At 44.1% G+C, this 26,333-nt stretch overlaps 1 protein-coding gene across 1 annotated transcript in view; it reads right to left on the reverse strand.

The window, feature by feature from the left end:
- VPS36 (vacuolar protein sorting 36 homolog) overlaps positions 1-26,333 on the reverse strand; it is a 57,715-nt gene that overhangs the window by 1,293 nt on the left and 30,089 nt on the right. Inside the window, exons 6-11 of the mRNA XM_063951928.1 lie at positions 19,001-19,087; positions 4,549-4,581; positions 4,385-4,462; positions 2,005-2,139; positions 1,761-1,826; positions 1,198-1,262 (exon numbers count right to left, since the gene is read on the reverse strand). Coding sequence (XP_063807998.1) covers positions 1,198-1,262; positions 1,761-1,826; positions 2,005-2,139; positions 4,385-4,462; positions 4,549-4,581; positions 19,001-19,087 — 464 coding nt within the window. The remainder of the gene's footprint in view (positions 1-1,197; positions 1,263-1,760; positions 1,827-2,004; positions 2,140-4,384; positions 4,463-4,548; positions 4,582-19,000; positions 19,088-26,333) is intronic.

Here is a 26,333-nt window from a genome sequence, read left to right on the forward strand (position 1 = left end):
TTTAAAATGGCAATAACGTCAAATGGAAAACCAGGTATGCTTTGTATGTAATAGCTTTACACTCTGGGGCCAAACCAACAGAGAACCGGCAGCACGAGAGAGCCACCACTTAGTAACATCAAAGTGTTTTATTACAGGCGGCTCCTTATATCGCAGCACATTCCTTATGTATAACGTACGTCTATCTGATGCTAGTGCAGCTTCCCGGTCCATGACCGCCATTTCTGGGCCAGACCTCTGAGAGCCCGTCAGTTTTTGTAAGTATTTCCCATGCCTATCTCTAACCCTAACCTTCCTTTAGTGTCATATCCCTAACTTGCCGCACCTGCAGCCTAAAGGTCTGTAGACACGGAGCGATTTTGACTATGAGCGATTTTGACTGAGCGATTTACCTTGAACTGGCACTAGGAGATTTTGACTATCTGTACCAGCGATTTTGGCTATGGGGATTTTGACTAACTCATTTAAATAGGGGGATATTTTTACATTTCCAACGACATAGTCGAAACTGACTTGCCTGCACAGTCTATTTTTCATAGCGATAGCGACCTGATGGGAGACGCGAATCGCTATCGCTCGTTGTGTACACACAGAGCAATATGCACTAACTTTCTTAGCGATTTTGACTATATAGTCAACATTGCTGAGCCATATCGCTCCGTGTGTACACACCTTAACCTTCCCTCTGCAGCCTCACCCCAACCTTCCAGCAGCGCTTCACCCTAATCGTCCCCATCCTCAGAATCTGAGGTCATGTGGCCAATCTAAGGATGCAGACATGGCGATATTGACAATGTAGACATTGTAATGCCAAATTATGGTGTCAACATTTTGAATGTCTACATAGTTACTGTCAACAATGTAACAGGATACCAGGTAATCAAAGACAGACAGATCACATGTGGCCTAGGGGACCTTCCTGTCCTCTCAGGTGTGTTGCAGGGAGACATGTTCCAGACTATTACAGCCTGCAGACATAGCTGCAGTCACACAGTTTCTCATTGTTTCCTACAGGTCAAGTGCGAGTGGGAAACTAGACAGGAAGTGCAACTCAGGCCACATTACAGGCAGGCGTCTGACCAGCACTGATCTGCGAGCAGGGAAGGGAAGTCTCCTGAGGCAGAGGAACTGCAATGAGTTCTTCTTACAGAAATCAAGTACTGAGAACGACACTGGAATTAGCAGCAGCTTTCTTACCGCAGCGGTAGCTTTAGAGATTCCAACATTTTGCAGGCATTTACCAAATCCTCCGGAGAAAGCAACTGAAAGATATTAGAGGTGTCACTACATCCTTGGCTTTTCCTTGTCTACAACACATATACAATATCTCATTTACTAGCCTCAATCTGATTGCATAAATGTGGTTTAATGTTGCCAACAGGAAAACTACAATAGGAGTCCTCGAAACATTAAATCAGGATTTCACTAGTTAAATGTGTGTTATTAACAACACAAAACAAAACGTACATGATAACATTGCATCTTTCCACTGAAAGCTATAGTGACGGGAGCCATGGTTTAAGACATTAGAGTATATACGAATACTGTACACTCACTCACAGGCAAAAAAAGTACCAAGGAATGTATTTCCAGAGGTCCATAGCACGGTATCTAGGTATTAGTGATTTAATAAACCTGGATTATTCCTACAGACATGATCAGATGACACTAAGTAAACTACTGGCCTTCCGCGCAACTAAATACCACTAGTGTATATAATGCAAACCCCAAAAGCCTCACTTAAAACCAATTCATCTTACCTCCATGCCCCTGGCCCGGTTTACTAAACAGTATACTTCTGTAAGAGACATTATACCGCCTCGTTCCTGAGAAAAAGAACCAAAAACAGGTTATAAAAGCGTCTTTACAGCTTAACTCAAAATTGATAGCTAAAGAGGTTAAGCAGTAACTTTTTGCGGCACATTTCTTAATTGTACTACACATTATAGGGAAATAATAAGGAAGATTAGAAGCATACACAAAGAAAGTATATTCTCCCCTCACCTCTAATGGGGTCTGTAACATGGTAGCGAGCTGCTTTGCCAGCTGCATGTGGTAGTGAGTTCCTGATCCGTGCGTTTCCCGGGTGACGGGATTGGCGATTCCCATGCTCAGCAAGTAGGATTTAAACTTGATAGTCTACAAAAATAAGTTGGACATTTCATATACATTTCGAATACTGTACAACATGCATACACAAAACTATGCACAGCTAACTCTGCATTTTGATCAGATTCTAATGAAGACTGCTTACACTACATGCCCTATCACATCCATGCAGGAACGGCACTTATTACACAATAGGACAACAGCCAGGGTACAGGTCTGAGATCTCATGTGAGTTTGCCAGAGAGCACGTGGCACACTGATATACCAAATAGAGAATACATCTATGGTCTGTTGAAGCCAATAGTGACTATTTCCTCCTCAATGCTAAGTGCTGTGTTTGGTGCTAGCCTGTTACTGCGCAGCTTCCCAAACACACTCTCCTTTCTAAGAAGCATGATGCTATGGGGATGATGCTCTGCTTCCGCGACTGGAAGACTTATCACGTTACAGGACAGAGTGGTTGGAGTAAGATGTACAGAAATTTTAGAGGAAACCTGCTGCAATTTGCCTGGGACCTGGGGGAAGATTTAGATTCTAGGGAAACAACAACCAAAGCCACGTCAATCTGAATTAAACACAAAAAGAAAACAACTGTCCAGCAAAGGCCAACTAAATCCCACACATCGTCACTATTGAAAATCTGTTTACAAATATGAAGGTTTCTGGTCCCCATGAGGTCCCAATTTAACATGATGGAATTATTTACTCAACAATTCTCATTTTCCAATAACTCCAGGAAACCTCACTGGACGATGGTCTCACCTAAATGAGTAATCTTATTAGTCAGCCACGTAACCAGCGAGCACGCCTTTACCTTTACGCTTATTTTTTGGGGCTTGAATATTTAACGGCTGAATCTATGCACCATTACCCTTTGTGTTTGGTCAAATTGGCATCTGATACAGTCCACTAAGGAACCCTTGGGCCCGTCACATAAAGGTTTACACGTGGGAGGCCAAACTGGGCAAGATGCACCATGTCTGCTAAAAATCCTTTATCTGTTTAGAAGCAATCATTGGGGCAGATGTATTAACCTGGAGAAGGCATAAGGAAGTGATAAACCAGTGTTATGTGCAAGGTGATAAAGGCAACAGCCAATCAGATCCTAACTGTTAATTTGCATATTGGAGCGGATTGGCTGGTGCCTTTATCACCTTGCACATATCACTGGTTTATCACTTCTTTATGCCTTCTACAGGTTAATACATCTGCCCCTTTATTAGGTATTAGGGAGGGACTCAACTGTTTTAATCGGGCGCCCAAAGTAACGAGCAACTGTCGGAGCAATTCAATTGTTGCTCCGATCACCCATCACTTTTGACGCATGCAAAAGCATTTGGTATAGCTGCATAAAGCAGCTAAACCTGACTAAAGCCCTGGCCGTGATGCAAAAATTCCCATTCAGGTGCCCGAATAGGACACTTTTTGCACATTTTTGCTCACCACCTCAGGAGGCTATATGCAGGAGTGCTGGTGCCGGTGGCACTCATGCCTGAACGGCAGAACAATTGCATAGCTGCCGGCGGGTGCCCTCTAGTGGCAGATGCCCAAACAAACGGCCCCTAAGTACATTTTGTGGCCACACAGATATTGAAGTGTGTAGTCCACATGAGTGAACCTCAATTGTATAATAAAGTACAAAAAAGCATTACTTCTGAACAAAATTTACGTTACAATTTGGATCTGACAAAGAATGAGACTTTCAGTGCATACACGATGGAGGACATTTGTAGGATAATGAAGACATGAAACGCTATACACACTGAAAAATCTGATTATTGATTAAACCAGTAACCTACAGACTCTTTACAAAATCAGTAAAAAAACTTATATTGCATGATAAGGAGTTATAAGCAGATATAAAATATCTTTGTTCCTATTGAGCAGAACTGTATAATAGTATTTTTTTGGGGGGGGGGGGGGGGGGGGCAGACAGCTGCTTTACACTATTTAGCATGTAACGTATCAGTTTACAGAAAAAAACAAGAACTTTAACAAGACAACTGAACGGCCATGGGGTTAGCTTGAGGGAAAGAAAGTGAATTTAGGCTTTTTCCAAGTGACTTAAGAATAAAATTCTAACTATTATGTGGAGAATGTAATGATGATATGGACAGTCCATACATGATATACAGTACTGATAGAAGAGGTGCAGGTGTTGTTATCCCAGACAGCATTTCAACAAATGTTTTTCCTGGAGATGGCCCTCATAATACTATTGTGATGTTATTCTTCCCAATTTACCTTGGCAGCCTGCTCAGACACACGTTCATACCTCATCTTCTGTGATGTCTCCTTGTTTGTCTTTGATTTTGTTAGCTATCGATTTGGACAGTTCCACCATTTCCTTGGCCTGTAAAAATAATTAGCGTCTGTCACTCCTCTGCTGAGAGGAAATGGCTGCACTGGACGCGGACTCACATTAATGTTTCATCGTACCTTTTCCATGAGCTTGCTGAGATCCTCAAAGGCCTGGAAAACAGAATATGGAAGCAACATGTAGTTAGCCTAAGGATTGGTCTTAAAACAAATGGGCAATTCTGTCCTAGCTGCAAAATCACTTTCACGAATGTGACCGTTCTACCTGGCTGCTTCTATGAGTATTGCCAAATCCATATTAAACAGTATTAATCAATGCGCCCAGAAGCACTATTTAGAGCAGTCTCTCCTTTGTACCATGTGTGACGGAATAACAGGAGAGAGATTAAACTACCAACAAATCAGCTTCTAATTGTCATTTACAAACACAGCCTGTACAGTGATAGTAAGGAGCTGATTGGTTAGTACTTTATCTCTCTCCAGACTTTGATAAATCCCCCCTTAGTCTCACACAAATATCCTGTGTCTTTATTTACAGGCGTGGGTGCAGTCACTTTGGAAGACAGAAGATGGAATGGGGAGAGAGAGAAGTAGCAAACACTAAAAAACACTAAGCGCCCAAATGTGCTAGCAATCAGGCTATCCCGATATAGACACCTGCTGCTGTAAGCAAAGCGGAAGTGCTAAACCCATAAAAAAGGACACATAAAATACAAAAAAACTTGGCGCTGGCGAACTGCTTGGGGAGCCATATACACACAAATTGATAGATCTATATATTTATATACATATATATATATATTTATATACATATAAAAGATATTAATTAAAACAACCAATAAAAAACTGAACTCCTGGAGTCTTCAGTAAAATAGCAGTCTTATTTCCCCTACACACTGGCCAATTGCCGGCCGAGGTGCCCGACAGACGGCGCAGAGGCAGTGACTTCACTCCCCTGTCACCCGGCCCCATAGTCCTGCATGCTGATATGGACGGGATTGTCCATAGTGGCTTGCAGGTATATCATCGTTGGTGCCTACACACTGAAAGATATGAACGATATCTCGTTCATTAATGAACGAGATCTTTCAAATCTTTCAGTGTAATCGTCCAGTGTGTAGGGCCCATAAAAAATAATATGCATCCACATTTGACACCTTAGTTTATAAAGTCCCAGGAGATGGAGTGTAAACCATTTAGATATACATTATGTAAAGAGAAGATGTAATAAAAGTTCAGCAGCACAAGGGAGGGTTCTCCTAGAGCCTAAATATGCATCTCAATGAGTAGTGGTCAGGTCTGGCCACAGCTCTTATGACCTCAGTAAGCGAACGCAAAATACAGGAGTCTATTTACTAACCAGCTCCTGTCATTTTTCAAACAGTCTGTAACATGACAGTTATGAGCTGATTGGCTGGTACTTTATCTCTGTTCATTTTAGCTCTCTCCAAGGCTAAGTACATAGACCCTATAAGAGCAGTCCTCTCTTTCCAACATCTGACCTCCCTTGAATAGTGCATTACATGAAGGCTTATTCATTTGTAGAGCCACTGGTTAATTCAATTGTTCAGTCTGACAGGCATGAAGCAAATAAGAGTTTGTAGAAAGTCCTATAGCTAAATCTCAATTAAAATACAGTAAAAATTTTCAAATGATGTTGTCTCTCTTTTATGCTTTCCAACTTCCCCTTCTTTCTCTCTTCTAATGATAATGTTTTTACTGAAGTGGTTTGGAAAGACATCTTCCACTCCTATTTTAAGATCTCCAAATGTATTAATCATTCCAAAATATATTACAAGATAGTTCATAGAATATATTATACATAAGATTTGGCCTTATGTTTTTACTAGTTGTTGGAGAAATTGAGGGATGGTAGGAGATATCTTACATGTGTTTTGGTCGTGCCCTGTGGTACAGCCACTTTGGTGTGAGGTGATCCTCCTCATTTCAAAAGTATTGGGTGAAGATATTCCGGTAGACCCCCTCTTAGCTCTTTTCCATTACTACTCTGGTAAGATGTCCAGTAGTAACAAATACTTTTTTGGTCATATTCTAATAGCAGCTAAGGCTTCTATAGCCCAACTGTGGAAGTCAGCTGCAGTCCCTAATATATTGACGATTGAAAATAAGGTTCAAGAGAGAACTTCTTAAATCTATTACAAACAGCTTTAGGGAAAGGTTGAGGGATAGTGCGAAATGGATACATTAATTTAGGTAAAAGAGCAAATTTCGCAGCAGCCACCAGACCTACCCAGGAAACTTTGTGCATTAACCATTCCTTAGTAGGTTTTTCAAACGCTCAAAAGAGTGGGTCAAAGTTGCAACTCAGTAAGTCACCCTCTATGGAGAGATTAACTCCCAAATACTTAAGTGATCTAAGTTGCCACACGTATTTATATTTATCTTTCAGGCGCTTAAGTACGCTATCCACGGTGTTAATAGGTAGGGCTTCAGTGTTTGTGGTATTTAACTTATAATAGGAAATTTCTGCATAGGAATCTAGGACAGAGTGTAAGTGCGGAAGAGAAGATTCAGGTTCTAGAAGACATAACAAAATGTCATCAGCAAAGAGACTAATCTTATGGGGCATCCCACCTATAACGGGTCCAACTATCGTGTCTAAGGACCTAATCCGCTCAATAGTCAAAGCGAAAATCAAAGGCGATAATGAACACCCTTGACAAGTACCGTTGGTAATATTAAACTTAGAAGAACAACATCCATTGGTGAAAACCGAAGCCGACGGCGAGGAGTACTAAGCCAAAATAGAATTAAGTATCCTAACCGCAAATCCAAAATGCTGCAAAGTAGTTTGTAAATAATCCCAATGTAGGCTATCAAATGCTTTTTCTGCATCCAGGGATAGGACTAACAATGGCTCTCTCTTTAGCTGGCAATGTTCTATTAGAGTGATAACTCTACGTGTGTTATCTGACGCTTGTCTGCCCAACACAAATCTTACCTGATCAAGATTAATCAGGCTAGGTAGGAGGAGGATAGGCTATTCGCCATCATTTTTGCAAACAGTTTAATATCAGTGTTCAGTAATGCTATTGGGCGATAATTCTGAACTGCTGTAGGCGATTTAACTGGTTTAGGGATAGTAACAATACTGGCCTCTAACATTTCCCTTGGGAAACAGGTGGTGTTGGAGGCCTCATTAAAAAATAATAAGAGGACTGGGGCAAGGTTAGATTTAAACTTTTTGCAAAAAATTTGAGGGGTAGCCATCTGGACCAGGCGCTTTATCGAAAGGGAAAGAATCTATGGCCGCTTCAACTTCTCCTAGCGTCCATGGAGAGCTAAGAGATCAAGAGTAGGAAGAGATAACTCCGTCAAAAACCTGTAGATATCTGCCAATGTCGGTTAGGGGGTACTAGAATCATCTTTTAAATTATATAGTTGCGAATAATATTCTGCGACTGTATTGGCAATCTCAACCGGATCAGTGACCTTAACTCCCTTAGATGTATAAACTGCATGTGCCCGTTCCTTAGCTCTATGTCCCCTTAATTTCCGCGCTAATAAACGCCCCGCCCTATTGCCCAGAATGTAGTATTTTTGATTGCGCCGTTGGAGATTACGGTGTACTTCAGTAAGAGCAAAAGCGTTTACCTTGTCCAGGGCAGCAAGGAGTTGCTTAAAGAGAGTTTTGTTAGAGGGATCTAATATATGCACATTTTCTAATTGAGCTACTTCTCTCTCCGCTGAGGCATCTTTTATAGTCCAGTTTAAGTCTGGCTGCTATCTGAATTGCGGATCCTCTGACTACGGCATTCAGAGAACACCAATGAGTAAAAAGAGATGCATCTTCAGGGTGATTTGTATCAAGATACACATCTAGAGACTTCAGGAGGGCCTGATTTGCCTCCAGTTGAGCGAGAAGGTGTGATCTCCAAGAACCCGGGGGTACCACTCTTTTAATCCCATCCCATACAAGCATAAGAGGAGAATGGTCTGCACGAAGATATCGGTAATATATAATATATATAATATATATATATCTTGCTTATAGAAGCTAGTGTCCATTTATCTACTAATGCCAAATCGATTCTAGAATATGACCTATGAACATGGGAATAGAAGGTGTAGTCCCTTACTGAGGGATGCTTGGACCTCCAAGCGTCAAATAATGCATACTCTATCAATTGGCAGAACTTACTAGAGGGGTCCTGGGGCTGACTCTGATGAGGGACTCGTGTTGGACGAGATCTATCAACACAAGGGTCTAAGACCATATTAAAATCTCCTAGAATTGAAAGCGCTCCTCTCACGTGTTCTTGCAGGGTTCTACAAAAGTTCCTACAAAAAAAGATCTGTTTGGCATTTGGTTCGCAGCAAGAAACCAATGTAATCTCAACATTATCTGAATGGCCAGCTAGTAACAGATATCTCCCTTCAGGGTCCTCATATTTGGAGGATAATACAGAAGTGCAGAATAGCAACTCCGGCTTTTTAGAAGGCCCATTAGCAGTGTAACAGTAAGGGTATCTATAATTAGCAAAAAGTGGGGGAGGGATTTTGACTTTGAAAGTGCGTTTCCTGCACAGCAACAATATGGGCATTGAGCTTATGGAAATAATTTATAGCTAATTACCTTTTTTGGGGGGAGTTTACTCTCTTAGCATTAATAGATACTATGTTTACCATATTTCACAGTAACCCCCCCCCCCAAAAAAAAAACCATACGGCTTAACTCAAGCGTACCGACAGAGGTACCTGATATGCAGAGACTAGGAAACCACAAAAACATGTGGGGAGACATAGGGAAAGTATGAAAAACAAAACTAAACTGATCTCTCTTGAGACCACAACCAGGCACCATAGTATGGTGGCTGAGTGTACTAAAGGGGGAAGGGGGGTAGTGGCAATTCTGCTTTTTACTAAATACAGATAAGCAAAGATAAGATAGACGAGAATATGGTAGAAATGCGAAAACAGAAAAAAAATACACATATGCAAACCTGTACATTTAGAGTGAGGTAAGTTAGCATTGCGATAACACATAGGAGCCAAAGCTGCATAACATAGCTAGTATCTCTAAATAATTACCATGACACCCTAAAAAAGAAAGAGCAGTATCGATAAGAAAATGAAGCTTTAGAGACAGTAGCAACAAAACATCTATATCATAACAGATAATAGATAAACATAAGCAGCAGCACATATAAACAAGAAACATAACCTTTGATGCAACAAACCTCAAAAATTATAAGTTCCCGAAGAGGTGAAGCTCCTCAAGGGCTGTAGATGTATCAGACGATGGTCTGGCTGCTTTCAATAAGGATTCCTTGAATTGGAAATAATGCATCCTCATCAGAACAGCTCTAGTGGCGTGGTCAGGGGCTGCTCTAGCCTTGGGAAACCTATGAATGCGGTCAATAAGCAGATCCGCTGATGAGGCTTGAGGTAAAAGTTTTTAAAGGTTTCTTGAATAAGTCCACTGCGTAATCGTGCACACTACTATACGACACGGATTCAGGGACCTCACGCAATTTAAGAATATTGCAAAGCGATCTGTCCTCCACATCTGTAACCTTGTATCGTAAGAGTCATACCTCTGTCTCGAGCGCACCATGAGAGTATAGCAGACTTTTATGTGAGCCGACAACTTCCTCCATTTTTTATTCTAAATGGTCAGTACGCCCACCGAGTTCGTCTATGGACTGTTGGCATGCCCGTAGGGTGGTACGGAGTTCGGCAGCAACGTCATCTTTAAAGCGGGACAAAAGTAGTTTCATAGTACCCACGGTAAGGGCCTCTGCATCCCCTACTTGTTCCAAAGCAGAATTGACAGTAGACGCAGATAGGCCGGCCGCCACAGGAGGAGAGAGCTGAAGGACTGTGTCAGTAGCAGAAGTCCCAGTATTTTTAGGCCGAGAGGGTTGAGGAGACTACTTAAAGTATGTAAGCTGTGAATTTGGTCTAGAGAACTTGCTGCGTTTTGAAGGCATAATAAGTCAGACAGAAACAGCACAGAGTTCCAAATTATATGAAATTGAAAGTCGAAGGTTCCACTGTTAGTAGTAATATCAATACATCTCGGAAATAATGAACAAGGTAGGAGAGAACATGCCTATTAGGTTGGCATTGTCAGAGATTAAAAGTTAGTAGGCTAGCCAGCTTCCAATATGTCCACCAGTTAGCCCAGAGTGGCAGTCTATAGGGGAGCACAGAGAACGGCAGTCTATGTGGTAATAAGGATGTGAGGGAGACACAAGAGATAGAGGACCCACTCACCCTCTTCTGGGTTTCCACCAGGCGGACACCACTTGAAACTCGGCGCAGTTGGCACCCTCCATGGGTAACAGCAGCCCCAGGGGGAGATAGAGATGATGGCCCAAATGATGCAGGCAGCATGATGCTCACTAGGGAGACCTAAATCGGCACCTCCGTTTATCAGGCCGAAGCCGCGGTTCTGCGCCGTCCGGCTCCACAAGAGGCCACCAATATTTTGGGAGCTTCAGGGGCAGATGTCAGGCGTTCTCACTGGGGCCAGCAGCATGAGAGGTCGCAGGGAGAACAGGCGATGAGGGCAGAGTGGCTGCCTCCCACCGTGCCGCGTCTGGTAGTCGTCCAGTACAGAGTCCCGCTGGAGGCCACCGGAATGGTAGGAGCTGCGGGGACAGAGGGCAGACACTCCCGCTGGGTCAGGCAATAGTAGAAGTCACAGAGGTCCGGGTAGTAACACTGGAGCCGCCGCTACTCACCAGGCCGCATCCGCTGCTGGGATGTCTACTGGCTCCAAGTCCCCAGGAAAGTCCACGGCTCCGCTCAGCATAGTAGGCCGCAGCCCGCCGGAGGCCTCGAGCAGCCAGAAAATTCACCAGTGTGCACCGGGTGTCTCCAGAAGATATGGCAGGGGCAAATAAAGATGGTTCTATGGGCCAGTACTGGAGATATATCCACTTATAAAACAGGATAGCCAGGTACTCAGATAACCCCGTTGTTGTTGTTGTTGTTTTTTTTAAATCTATATGATAGATACCCACTCACTTCGATCACTGACGTTAGAATTGCCTCTCATTGATACATGATCAACAGTAAGCAGTGACTTCAGAAAGACATTCTCCGTTAATGCTGCAGCGGCTCGCCTCCACCGTCCCCGAAGATGGCCGCCGCAGGGGAGCTCAAGCAGGAGGGCGGCTCAGCATTCAGCGTCCCCGGCCACACTGCAGGGTGTGCAAGCGGCTCCGTCTCTCCTCCACAGCCGCGGAAGAAGTGAAGACCGCACCCGAGCCCAGTACAAGATCAGCAGCAGTCAGCGGGGATACAGTGCGGGCCGGGTCTCAGCTGCACCGCACGTCAAGCACAGAGGCGCATGTGAGACTCCGGCTCAACAGAGGGGAGCGGGCCGCAACCTTCAGGGACAGGTGATCCTGACCCCTGGCTCCGCAGCACTCACCCCGTACTCTAGGGCACCGTAGCAGGCAGGGAGGAGACACTGGGAAGGGATAAGCACCCCAGGTAGGGCAATATCACTCAGTATATAGGAAGTATAGCCGGAGCTCTCGGCAGAGACCTCCGTCTTGTTAGCCTGCCAAGCCACGTCCCCCCCCCCCCCCCCCCCACGTTCCTTATTTCTAACAGCACTTATAGGTCACTCCCAAGGATTAGCAGCTTTCAATGTGTGGTTTCTCTCCGATCAAATTCAACAGCAGTGATTTCTGAATGTCTTATCTGATGCTCTCTCTATACCTTATAGTATTTAAAATACGGTAATGAGAGAACAAACTCTTTATCTGCCTCACGCCTGTTGGATTGATCCAGAGCCACATTTTCAATTATTTTTGTCATATAAGATTTCTTTCCTGAGAGTTTGGGTGACTGACATTTTGAATTTGGGCTACAGGGTGTGTTGGAGTGCTGAAAAAGAATCAAACCATATTGTGTATATATTAAAGTCCAGATTTATCAAGCACTGGAGAGTGATAAATTGCACAGTGATAAAGTGCTAACCAACCAGCTTCCTAACTGCCATGTTACAGGTTGTGTTTGAAAAATGACAGGAGCTGATTAGTTGGTACTTTATCACCATGCAATTTATCACTCTCCAAGGATTGATAAATCTGGGCCTTATTCTTGTCTTATACAGTTCTATTAATAAATTCAACATGTGCGATAAAATTGCACAGGTGTATGCTGGCATAGCAATATGATCTCATATGACCTAAAACCTTTCACAGTACAAGTGATATCTGCACAAAACAAAAACAAAGGATAAAAAGTCATAAACAAACGCTCACTGAGCAGTCATGGGTTACATAACTACATCTAGAAATGGTTTACAAAACAACCAGACACTAGCTTTCAATAGTTTGCTTACACCAATCCACTTGTAGCTCATCTCTGATTGGCTGATAAGATGCACAGCACAACACTATTCTGTGTACGTCAAAATAATAACTAAATGATCCCCTAAGATTTTATTACAAAAGGGATTTGTTAACAGATCAGTGGCATCCTAAGCCTAATTAATAACAAGTTACAACTCATCGCTCACAGAGAGAGAGAGAGGAGTGAGGACAAACGGGAATAGGCCCACACCTAACAGGAACTTCCTCACATAAACACTGTACTGCAGCACTGCGGCCTTATCAGCAGCCAGCAGTAATGCAGGAAGCTGCGAGAGCTCTAGCCATTAATTACTGTTTAGAGACGTTGTAACAACTGCATCCAGACGTCCCCCTATTTATCCATATAACAAAGTCCTCTGCGGTTTTAACATGAATCAACCCATTACAAATAAATACTAGGCTTTGATTCAGGATATGGGAATGGAAATAAAATGAGCAGAAAAACAAGTTGAACAACAAGATTTGTAAATGAACTACAACCAGAATATGCAGATGTGTTATGAAATATCATCTTGGGTGCCTATAAGAGAAGCAACATTGGGTAAGAAACAAGGAATCCAGGTAATCCCAGTAGCTTCTATATCATTCACCACTCTGGGACAGTACAGACGCCAATCTAAGAATGACTTGCAGTCTTCTAGGTAACGGCAAAGTAATGTCATAGAAAGGAAATATCACATTGCAAGCTTTGATATTTCAGCCCCCCCCCCCCAAACCGCATACTTTGAAACACTGCACTTTTATAAAGCTATACTAAATTATACCAAACCATTAATTTACTGGTTCACAGATAATTCCATAAGGCACTGTGCTGTAAACCATAGCATACAGACGCTAATTTTCTAAATTGCAAAAGAAAGATTACCTGATTGGTTACTATGGGCAACAGTACATTTGTTCACACAGCACCATTTTATTACATAAGCCCCTATGTAAGTTATCCAGGCTTCTTTGGAAAAGGACGACAAGACTAACGGCCTAATTCAGACTGGATCACTGCAGCGATCGCAGTTTGAATCCCTATGTGTAGTGCGCTTGCGCAGCAGGCACACTGCGCGTGCACGCCCCAGGAGCCCAGTGAGATGCTAAAATCAGGCAGAGGCGGTCGCAGGGCAAGAGGGGTCGTGCCAACGGCGTTAGAATGCCATTGGCGGGGGTGATCCGGACAACGGATGCATTTCCTGACCGCTGAGGGGGTGGGCAGCCGCTGCGACACGGGATGCGGCGAGTAGCAGACTGCCAGCTTGCAGGAGCTGCGCTGGCAGCGAGCTACTCAGCGGGTGCAAAAGCATCGCCACTGTGCGATGCTTTTGCACCCTTGCAGGGAGGTAGGGCCAGATATGCGAGAGCTAGGGCCCTAGAGCTTGATCCAATAATCCTCTTTGGCATTTTCTACCCCAAAAATTGCCATTGCTCAATCTTACCCTGACTTCCCACTGCTGTTGTTAGTAAGCAAAGTCAGATTAAGCAATCCCCATTCTTTTATCCATTGCAGACAATTTAAGGCACACCCACATATTTTAGGCAACTGATGGGATACACAACAGCAAAAAAGCTCAGAACCTAATCCACACTCCCTGTGATAACAATGACCAGCACGGTGTACAATTCACAGTAAGATACAGCCCATATTAGCCAGCCTCACTAGTTGTGGCAGCAAGCTGCGGCTGCAAAGCAGTGAAGCTCCCCAGCCATATGTAATTTCTGCATCGACTCAACAACTCATTAGATATCATGCTGTTATGTATAATCACATCAGAAACTTCATGTACATAATTTACATCATGCATATATAAAGGCTTTCAACTTAGAGCTGTCAAAAATGCTGTACTTTAAATTTAAACACAAATGTTAGATATAAATTATTTCACGGATAAAATAAAATAAAATAAAAATCTAGGGGTGTATTTACGAAGCGCCAGGTTTCAAAACCCGCCACTTCTGACAGTGTTTATGCCCATTTTTTAAAAGGGCAATGCTTTTACTAGCAAGACCTAACCATGTCAAAGAGTTGTCCTTTTAAATATCGGGTATAAACACAATCAGAAGCACTGGGATGCTTTGTAAATAACTCCCCTAAAGTGGGTAAAAAGGTAGTTACACCCCAAAATGATTCCACTGCCCAACTACCAGAATTACAAGGTCCCACGCCACCCATACCAGCCCCACCATGCTTATTTGCAGAATGACTGGATTCAGGCAACATGCCTTACAGAAATTCTTCATAAATCATAATACTAACGGAGCCTCATACTTCATTCTAGTAAGAAATACGCAGCAGCATCAATATTTAGGGGTGTTTCGCATTCACTGGTTTGGCCAATGTTTCCATCTGTAAACACACTGGGCTGAACTCAGCCATTAAAGCTGCAACTTTTTACTATTCAATTACAAATCCATGTCCGCATGGGTCTCGATGGGAGTTCATATGGATTTCAGTTCACACCTCATGAATAGGTGCAAAAAAGTTTCCATGGCACCTGTAGGCCAAACGTTTCACCGCTGCAAGTGCCCTGTAGTACCCTGTTTGAAAAACACTGGGTTTCCATGAGACTTAAACTTGCAGCTGGGATTTAAATGCGTTTAATGATTATATATATATATATATATATATATATATATATATATATATATATATATATATATATATTTTTTTTTTTTTTTTTTTTAAATGGCTTAGAATTACATAAAAATCACTTAACATGCATTTCAATGTACTCTAAATTCATTAGAGGCTTTAATTTGCTAAAGAACACTAGTTTAATGTCATTTTTTCACTGTTAGAAAAAAACAACAACAACCATTAGACACCTTTTAAGAGCCCCCAAATACTTATGGCCACAAACAGCCTTCTATACTACCCTGCCATCTTATTGCCCAGTTTTTGGGGGGTTCACAGTGATTTCTCCATTTTTTCCTCACACTGTCCATGCAGTAAAGCCATGCAGACTCAGGGGTGTATTCAATAGTTGTCGGAACTGCCATCTTGTCGGAAAGACGTCAGTTTCCGACTTTTTTTTTAGGTCGGAAACTGTTCCGACCTATTCAATAGGCCTCCCGTTTTTCAGACAGGATTAGCCGCAGATCCACGGGGTAAATTTACTAAGATGGGAGTTCTGTTTCAGATTGGATGTTGTCCATAGCAACCAATCAGATTCTACTTCTCATTTATCTAGCACCTTCTAGAAGATAATATCTGGAATCCGATTGGTTGCTATGGGCAACATCCCATCTTAAATAGAACTCCCATCTTATTAAATTTACCTCCAAGTGTTTTGTCGATTTGCAGCCAAATCCGAAGGTTTTAGCCCCGTTTCCGACAATGTCAATCAGACTTAAAAAAAAGTCGGATTGACATTGTCGAGAACGGCCAAATCCTGAAATGTCGGATACTTTCCATCGGAAAGGATCCGACATCAATTGAATATACCCCTTACTGTGCTGCCTACACAATAAGCATATTCTATTTGATTAGCGAGGGTCACATGCGCCTAATTAGCCAACAATGCACGGTAAAGGAACCGGCTGCAAAATCTACACTTAACACAGTTAACTGAAAACTGACCCAATATCGTGGAAGGAACTGTGGCCCAGTGACTGAACACATTATGGTTAGAGGCATATCACTCTAGCCTGACAAGTCTCTCCTGTCTTTCACGGACAGCCATTTTGTGTGTGACTCCAAATCAGCCCACTAATATGGAACCACCAGACAACAAGATTTTGTTATCTTTACTGAAGCCTAAAAGAACATGACAGTGCCAGTTGTCTGTTAATAATTAGATCAATCAGACCTGCAAGCTACAAACCATAACTAGTTTAATGGCCCTCATTTCAGTCTTCTGTGGTTCCAAACAGAAAATACACTAGGAAGAAAATAATGAACTACACATCTTGTCCTCTATAGACACAGGACATTGGCCTTTCCATTAGTAGCAATACACAAGGCACAAGCTGTATTTCCCAGACACACAAAGGCAGGAAATGCTACACCCTCATATAGATCAAACAAGGGCTCACAAATCTCACCAAGTATTAAGCATCACATAAAACAGTAGTCTCAGCATATCATCACTTAAGGGGAGATGTACTAAGAAGTGATACAAGTGGAGAAGTGAGCCAGTAGAGAAGTTGCCCATGGCAACCAATTAGCATTGACTTAACTTCTCCTTTGGCTCACTTCTCCACTTTTATCACTGCTTAGTACATGTCCCGCTTAGGACACAGTGGGGCAGATGTATTAAGCCTGGGGAAGTGATAAAGTAGTGATAAATGCAAGGTGATAACACACCAGCCAATCAGCTCCAATATGCAAATTGACAGTTAAGAGCTGACTGGCTGGTGCGTTATCACCTTGCACTTATCACTTCTCCAGGCTTAATACATCTGCCCCAGTGTTCTTCTATGGGGAACATTTTTGGCAATCCCCGGATAGCTTTTGCAAGTGCTGCAGTTTACGGACCCACGCGGGAGGGCCTATCCTCTACCAACACACGCAGGAAGACCTATTTTCTAGTCACCGTGGTAACCTGATGGATTTTACAGAGATATGGATAAGTCTAAATAGCGTAATACTACTATACTAAAATATGTAAAGCACAGAGCAGGTTTATGTTACTGCTGATTGCACAGCAAATCCCAAGACTTACCTCACAAAACAAGAAACACACATATACAAGTTGTGTCAAGCATTAGCAGCACACTCTGTATTGTTATGCTGCAACAGCTGTCAGCACTTGATTTTATGGAGAGAAAAAACAAAATCATCAAGGAGAGAGAAAAGGGACTTTAGGGAAATAATGGGAAAGGATAAGGGAAAGTCTCAATGTGTTGTGTGAAAAAACTGGAAATCTGGGTTCTCCTGCTGTAATTACCAAAATGTGCGCAGACGCACATCACACAGGGATCTGACAGAGCCTCACAGCTAATAGAATTTGCCCCTAAGTATTATAAAAGTGTGTATTACTGTATGTCCCATGTCATGAGTCTCTTGCTTGCAACCTCAAACACCCCTCACCATTAGTAACACCGCACATGCTTGTCTGTGTATATGTTATGTTAATGAACAGTAGTGCTGTGTAGGTTTGGTCTATAGCACCCTGCTAGTATATCGCTATATACAGACGGTATTGTATGTTGCTAATAAAACTCATAACTCAAACAAGACAAAGGTGAGAAACAGTTTCTGTCCTACAGATCAATAGCTGCAGGTGAGGAAAGTTATTGGCAATATATAAGTAGCCTGATAGAACATATTCCTCTAGTCCATGGGGTAATAACAAAAATGCAGTAAAGTAAGAAGGACAGTGTCAGTTACACCGTATCACATTTTACTGGCTACAGCAGGTAACCTTTAGGGGGATGTATGTACTGGAGAATGTAGGGTATATTACAAAGGGGACATACTGTATAGGAAGGGGAGGGATGGAGTGATTAAAGAGAACCCATTCTTTACATATGCCCTTTTCTGCATTAAGTGTAATGTACTGTATGTGGATGCAAAGACTGCTCCGTTCTCTCCCCTGGGGCCTCAGCAGTGGAACGGAACGGAACGTAGGAAACCACCTGTGTGGCCAACTCTCCTGCAGACACATGTGCTTACACTCTATGGGGCAGATGTATTAACCTGGAGAAGGCATAAGGAAGTGATAAACCAGTGATATGTGCAAGGTAATAAGTGAACCAGCCAATCAGCTCCAGTATGTAAATTAAGTTAGGAGCTGATTGGCTGGTATCTTTATCACCTTGCACATATCACTGGTTTATCACTTCCTTCTGACTTCTCCTGGTTAATACATCTGCCCCTATGTTCTCGTTTGGGCAGAGGGAGCATAGAAAACCACCAGTTTTGCATTATTACTAGGCATTATTCACGCACCCCAGATCGCTCTTCAGAAAGCAGATACCTATAAAATGCAAGTTCCGTGATTTGTTCTAATGCACATCAGACATCCTGTCAGCAAGCAGGGAGCCTTTCTGAGCCATACCTGGCTGCTGCCAGGTACATTACAGGCCATCAAAAATCGTTCTGTCATTCATTTATTCACATAAAATATTTATGTATACATTTGTTGTATTGCTACTAAAATCCTTATTATAGTTAAACCATTGCTCATGGCAGTAATCCTCTTCCCCTTTATGTTGGCCACAGTGCGGCGTGATCCGGGTGGGCAGCGACTCGCGCAGACCATGAACAGTAACACATTTACACCAACCTCGGAAATATTTTTGTCAGTCTCTTTTCTTTTCTCTTCCAACTTCCTCTCGATGCCAACAATCCCGACAGCTTTTATTCTTCCAGCCTTTGTAGAGAAAAGGAGGAAAGAGGAAGGAAGCACAAATATGTTCTCACCGAGCCATTCCATTTTCTAAAACAAATCATTATACCTTGCAGGATGTAAATATATATCCCTCAGCTGCTATGGTATTGTATATAGAAATACTAGGAAGCTTTACCAGTACGGACCTGCTTATCTGCTGCAGACACTGAACAAAAATTAAACAGAAGCACACGTATGTACGCACACACACACGTATCTGTGTTTGCGCTTAAATTATATATTCATCTAATTTTACTAGAAGTGCACCTCATTACGTGAGCATACCACGTAATCCCTCGTGGGCGGACATAAATTCAGTTTAGTGCAACAGAAAATTGATTTACTTGTAGCGCAGATATTGGGCTCTTGCAGCGGCTGAAAGATCGACCCATTAATTAAATTAAAATTGCATAGGGTGTACTGTACCTAGCTTTAGAGTCAAAGTTAAGCAGTGACTGCCATCTGCTGGTGAATGGAATGTCTGCAGGAGATATCAGCTGCAAGCTACAAACACAATCAGAATGTTGAAGTGAAATATGCTTTATGTCCTGGGGGTTTAGTGATTAACAGTGAATCATTGATTAATATAAAATTGCAGCTATGTGCAGCTTCAAGCAGTCTGTTTATTCATGAGGAAGAAAAGCAGCCAGTAACAGTATTCAAACTTGTAAGGGCAAAGAAAGCACTTTAGATGGAAAGGACATTGCATAACACATTGCAGAAAAGGCACAATAAATCAGGCCTGCAAACGTTGCTTGATAAACGTTGTGAAAGGTACAATACAGGTAAAAGTAAACTTGGCTTGTGGGGGGAGGGGGTCTATTATCCCACTGTAAATCTTTCTGCATTAAAAATAAACAGGCTTTTTCGCCCAATGTTTGTTTTTGTTTTCAGGCAATTCAATTAACGACCCCCCCCCCCCCCCCCCCCCCCCACAGAAACATTTAGCGGCTTTTGCATGAAAACACACAAAATCCAGGATAAGTTCCCACATCCATGTGTTTTGGTGATTAAGCCAGCGGAAAAAAGGAGAGTTATGGTAGCCTTACCCTTGTTAACTCTCTTTCTTCAAAGTTCATAGGGTTCGCAGGGAACATCGGGGCTGTAGATGGTGAATGAGAGTCAGGCACCAAACAGTTAAAGCTTTAGCTTGCCCCCAGAATGCTTGGCTCTTCTCTCCTATAACCGCGCCTCCATGCTCAGGGATTCAGTTTTGTTAATCAGCTCAAAGCAGCAAGAGGAAAGGAGAAAATAAGAATTTACTTACCGATAATTCTATTTCTCGGAGTCCGTAGTGGATGCTGGGGTTCCTGAAAGGACCATGGGGAATAGCGGCTCCGCAGGAGACAGGGCACAAAAGTAAAGCTTTTACAGGTCAGGTGGTGTGTACTGGCTCCTCCCCCTATGACCCTCCTCCAGACTCCAGTTAGGTACTGTGCCCGGACGAGCGTACACAATAAGGGAGGATTTTGAATCCCGGGTAAGCCTCATACCAGCCACACCAATCACACCGTACAACTTGTGATCTAAACCCAGTTAACAGTATGATAACAGAGGAGCCTCTGAAAGATGGCTTCCTAAACAATAACCCGAATTAGTTAACAATAACTATGTACAAGTATTGCAGATAATCCGCACTTGGGATGGGCGCCCAGCATCCACTACGGACTCCGAGAAATAGAATTATCGGTAAGTAAATTCTTATTTTCTCTATCGTCCTAAGTGGATGCTGGGGTTCCTGAAAGGACCATGGGGATTATACCAAAGCTCCCAAACGGGCGGGAGAGTGCGGATGACTCTGCAGCACCGAATGAGAGAACTCCAGGTCCTCCTTTGCCAGGGTATCAAATTTGTAAAAATTTACAAACGTGTTCTCCCCTGACCACGTAGCTGCTCGGCAGAGTAGTAATGCCGAGACCCCTCGGGCAGCCGCCCAAGATGAGCCCACCTTCCTTGCGGAATGGGCCTTAACAGATTTAGGCTGTGGCAGGCCTGCCACAGAATGTACAAGTTGAATTTTGTTACAAATCCAACGAGCAATCGACTGCTTAGAAGCAGGTGCACCCAACTTGTTGGGTGCATACAGTATAAACAGCGAGTCAGATTTTCTGACTCCAGCCGTCCTTTAAATGTATATTTTTAAGGCTCTGACAACGTCCAACAACTTGGAGTCCTTCAAGTCGTCTGTAGCCGCAGGCACTACAATAGGCTGGTTCAGGTGAAACGCTGATACCACCTTAGGGAGAAAATGCGGACGCGTCCGCAGCTCTGCCCTATGTCGAATGGAAAATTAAATAAGGGCTTTTATAAAACAAAGCCGCCAGTTCAGATACTCTCCCGGCCGAAGCCAGGGCCAGTAACATAGTCACTTTCCATGTGAGATATTTCAAATCCACCTTCTTTAGTGGTTCAAACCAATTTGATTTGAGGAAATCTAAAACTACATTTAGATCCCACGGTGCCACCTTAGGCACCACAGGAGGCTGTATATGCAGTACTCCTGTGATAAAAATCTGGACCTCAGGGACTGAGGCCAATTCTTTTTGGAAGAATATTGATAGGGCCGAAATTTGAACCTTAATAGATCCCAATTTGAGACCCATAGACAATCCTGATTGCAGGAAATGTAGGAAAAACGACCCAGTTGAAATTCCTCCATCGGAGCACTCCGCTGCTCGCACCACGCAACATATTTTCGCCAAATACGGCGATAATGCTTCGCGGTGACTTCCTTCCTTGCCTTTATCAAGGTAGGAATGACTTCTTCTGGAATGCCTTTTCCTTTTAGGATCTGGCATTCAAACGCCATGCCGTCAAACGCAGCCGCGGTAAGTCTTGAAAAAGACAAGTACCCTGCTGAAGCAGGTCCCTTCTCAGAAGTAGAGGCCACGGATCGTCCGTGACCATCTCTTGAAGTTCCGGGTACCAAGTCCTTCTTGGCCAATCCGGAGCCACTAGTCTTACTCCACTTTGCCGTATAATCCTCAATACCTTTGGTATGAGAGGCAGAGGAGGAAACACATATACCGACTGGTACACCCAAGGTGTTACCAGCGCGTCCACAGCTATTGCCTGCGGATCTCTTGACCTGGCGCAATACCTGTCCAGTGTTTTGTTGAGGCGAGACGCCATCATGTCCACCATTGGTTTTACCCAACGGTTTAATAGCATGTGGAAAACTTCTGGATGAAGTCTCCACTCTCCCGGGTGAAGGTCGTGTCTGCTGAGGAAGTCTGCTTCCCAGTTGTCCACGCCCGGGATGAATACTGCTGACAGTGCTATCACGTGATTCTCCGCCCAGCGAAGGATCCTGGCAGCTTCTGCCATTGCCCTCCTGCTTCTTGTGCCGCCCTGTCTGTTTACATGGGCGACTGCCGTGATGTTGTCCGACTGGATCAACACCGGTCTTCCTTGAAGCAGAGGTTCCGCCTGGCTTAGAGCATTGTAGATTGCTCTTAGTTCCAGAATGCTTATGTGAAGAGACTTTTTCAGGCTCGACCACACTCCCTGGAAATTTCTTCCCTGTGTGACTGCTCCCCAGCCTCTCTGGCTGGCACCCGTGGTCACCAGGATCCAATCCTGCATGCCGAATCTGCGGCCCTCCAATAGATGAGCCTCCTGCAACCACCACAGAAAGGATACCCTTGTCCTCGGCGACAGGGTTATCCGCAGGTGCATCTGAAGATGCGACCCTGACCATTTGTCCAACAGATCCCTTTGCATGGAATCTGCCGAAAGGGATTGCTTCGTAAGAAGCTACCATTTTTTCCCAGGACTCTTGTGCATTGATGTACAGACACCTTTCCTGGTTTTAGGAGGTTCCTGACCAGGTCAGATAACTCCTTGGCTTTTTCTTCGGGAAGAAAAACCTTTTCTGAACTGTGTCCAGAATCATCCCCAGGAACAGCAGACGAGTTGTCGGCATTAATTTGGATTTTGGAATATTCAGAATCCATCCGTGCTGCTTTAGCACCTCTTGAGATAGTGCTAAACCCATCTCTAGCTGTTCTCTGGACCTTGCCCTTATTAGGAGATCGTCCAAGTATGGGATAATTAATACGCCTTTTCTTCGAAGAAGAAATATTATCTCGGCCATTACCTTTGTAAAGACCCGAGGTGCCGTGGACAAACCAAACGGCAGCGTCTGAAACTGATAGTGACAGTTTTGTACAACGAACCTGAGGTACCCCTGGTGTGAGGGGTAATTGGAACGTGGAGATACGCATCCTTGATGTCCAAGGACACCATAAAGTCCCCTTCTTCCAGGTTCGCTATCACTGCTCTGAGTGACTCCATCTTGAACTTGAACTTCTTTATGTACAGGTTCAAGGACTTCAGATTTAGAATAGGCCTTACCGAGCCATCCGGCTTCGGTACCACAAAAAGAGTGGAATAATACCCCTTCCCTTGTTGTAGAAGAGGTACCTTGACTATCACCTGCTGAGAATACAGCTTGTGAATGGCTTCCAAAACCGTCTCCCTTTCTGAGGGGGACGTTGGTAAAGCAGACTTCAGGAAACGGCGAGGTGGCTCTGTCTCTAATTTCAACCTGTACCCCTGAGATATTATCTGCAGGATCCAGGGATTTACTTGCGAGTGAGCCCACTGCGCGCTGTAATTCTTGAGACGACCGCCTACCGCCCCCGAGTCCGCTTGCGAAGCCCCAGCGTCATGCTGAGGCTTTTGTAGAAGCCGGGGAGGGCTTCTGTTCCTGGGAAGGAGCTGCCTGTTGCTGTCTCTTCCCTCGTCCTCTGCCTCGTGGCAGATATGAATAGCCCTTTGCTCTCTTATTTTTAAAGGAACGAAAAGGCTGCGGTTGAAAGGTCGGTGCCTTTTTCTGTTGGGGAGTGACTTGAGGTAGAAAGGTGGATTTCCCGGCCGTAGCCGTGGCCACCAAATCCGATAGACCGACCCCAAATAACTCCTCTACGCATCGCCTGTCCACTGTCGTGTCCATAAAGCTCTTCTGGCCGAAATGGACATAGCACTTACCCGTGATGCCAGTGTGCAGATATCTCTCTGTGCATCACGCATATAAAGAAATGCATCCTTTATTTGTTCTAACGACAGTAAAATATTGTCCCTGTCCAGGGTATCAATATTTTCGATCAGGGACTCTGACCAAACTACCCCAGCACTGCACATCCAGGCAGTCGCAATAGCTGGTCGTAGTATAACACCTGCATGTGTGTATATACCTTTTTGGATATTTTCCATCCTCCTATCTGATGGATCTTTAAGTGCGGCCCTCTCAGGAGAGGGTAACGCCACTTGTTTTGATAAGCGTGTTAGCGCTTTGTCCACCCTAGGAGGTGTTTCCCAGCGCTCCCTAACCTCTGGCGGGAAAGGGTATAAAGCCAATAACTTCTTTGAAATTAGCAGTTTTTTATCGGGGCACCCCACGCTTCATCACACACGTCATTTAATTCTTCTGATTCGGTAAAAACTACTGGTAGTTTTTTCACACCCCACATAATACCCTGTTTAGTGGTACCTGTAGTATCAGCTAAATGTAACATCTCCTTTATTGCCAAAATCATATAACGTGTGGCCCTTTTGGAAAATACGGTTGATTTGTCACCTTCACTACCGGAATCAGTGCCTGTGTCTGGGTCTGTGTCGACCGACTGAGGCAAGGGGCGTTTTACAGCCCCTGACGGTGTTTGAGGCGCCTGGACAGGCACTAAGTGAGTGTCCGGCCGCCTCATGTCGGCAAACGACTGCTTAAGCGAGTTGACGCTATCCCGTAATTCCACAAATAAGGCATCCATTCTGGTGTCGACCCCCTAGAAGGTGACATCCTCATATTTGGCAATTGCTCCGCCTCCACACCAATAACGTCCTCATACATGTCGACACACACGTACCGACACACAGCAGACACACAGGGAATGCTCTATACGAAGACAGGACCCACTAGCCCTTTGGGGAGACAGAGGGAGAGTCTGCCAGCACACACCAAAAAGCGCTATATATGACAGGGATAGCCTTATGATTAAGTGCTCCCTTATAGCTGCTTTTATATTAATATATTGCCATTTATTTTGCCCCCCCTCTCTGTTATACCCTGTTTCTGTAGTGCAGTGCAGGGGAGAGACCTGGGAGCCTTCCTGACCAGCGGAGCTGTGACAGAAATGGCGCCGTGTGCTGAGGAGATAGGCCCCGCCCCTTTTCCGGCGGGCTCGTCTCCCGCTATTTAGTACATTTAGGCAGGGGTAAATATCTCCATATAGCCTCTGGGGCTATATGTGAGGTATTTTTAGCCTTTTTAAAGGTTTACATTTGCCTCCCAGGGCGCCCCCCCCCCAGCGCCCTGCACCCTCAGTGACTGCCGTGTGAAGTGTGCTGAGAGGAAAATGGCGCACAGCTGCAGTGCTGTGCGCTACCTTAAGAAGACTGCAGGAGTCTTCAGCCGCCGATTCTGGACCTCTTCTTGCTTCAGCATCTGTGAGGGGGCCGGCGGCGTGGCTCCGGTGACCATCCAGGCTGTACCTGTGATCGTCCCTCTGGAGCTTCATGTCCAGTAGCCAAGAAGCCAATCCATCCTGCACGCAGGTGAGTTCACTTCTTCTCCCCTCTGTCCCTCGTTGCAGTGATCCTGTTGCCAGCAGGAATCACTGTAAAATAAAAAACCTAAGCTAAACTCTCTAAGCAGCTCTTTATGAGAGCCACCTAGAATTGCACCCTTCTCGGCCGGGCACAAAAATCTAACTGGAGTCTGGAGGAGGGTCATAGGGGGAGGAGCCAGTACACACCACCTGACCTGTAAAAGCTTTACTTTTGTGCCCTGTCTCCTGCGGAGCCGCTATTCCCCATGGTCCTTTCAGGAACCCCAGCATCCACTTAGGACGATAGAGAAAAGAAAGATGTTGTTAGGCACAGGAGAACATATTCTCTCAGACAGGAGAAAGGAACCAGAGGCCAATGCTGTAAAAACCAAGAGAGGCCAGGTGCGTCAGGGTGGGCGCCCTGTGGACCCTATGAACTTCCAGGAAAAAGAGTTAACAAAGGTAAGTCTACCATAACTCTCCTTTTCTTCATCAGGGTTCATATGTTCCACAGGAAACATCGGGGATATCCTAAAGCAGTACTTCAAGGCCTGAGAGGATAAAAGAATCCGGCGGCCGAATGAAGCATCCTGGGAGGTGAATGCATCAAAGGCATAAAACCTAAGAAACGTGTGGACCGAATACCACGTAGCCGTCTTGCACAATTGTTCGGTGGAAGC

This window comes from Pseudophryne corroboree, chromosome 2 (assembly GCF_028390025.1).
Source record: "Pseudophryne corroboree isolate aPseCor3 chromosome 2, aPseCor3.hap2, whole genome shotgun sequence".
NCBI classification, from domain to species: Eukaryota; Metazoa; Chordata; class Amphibia; order Anura; family Myobatrachidae; genus Pseudophryne; species Pseudophryne corroboree.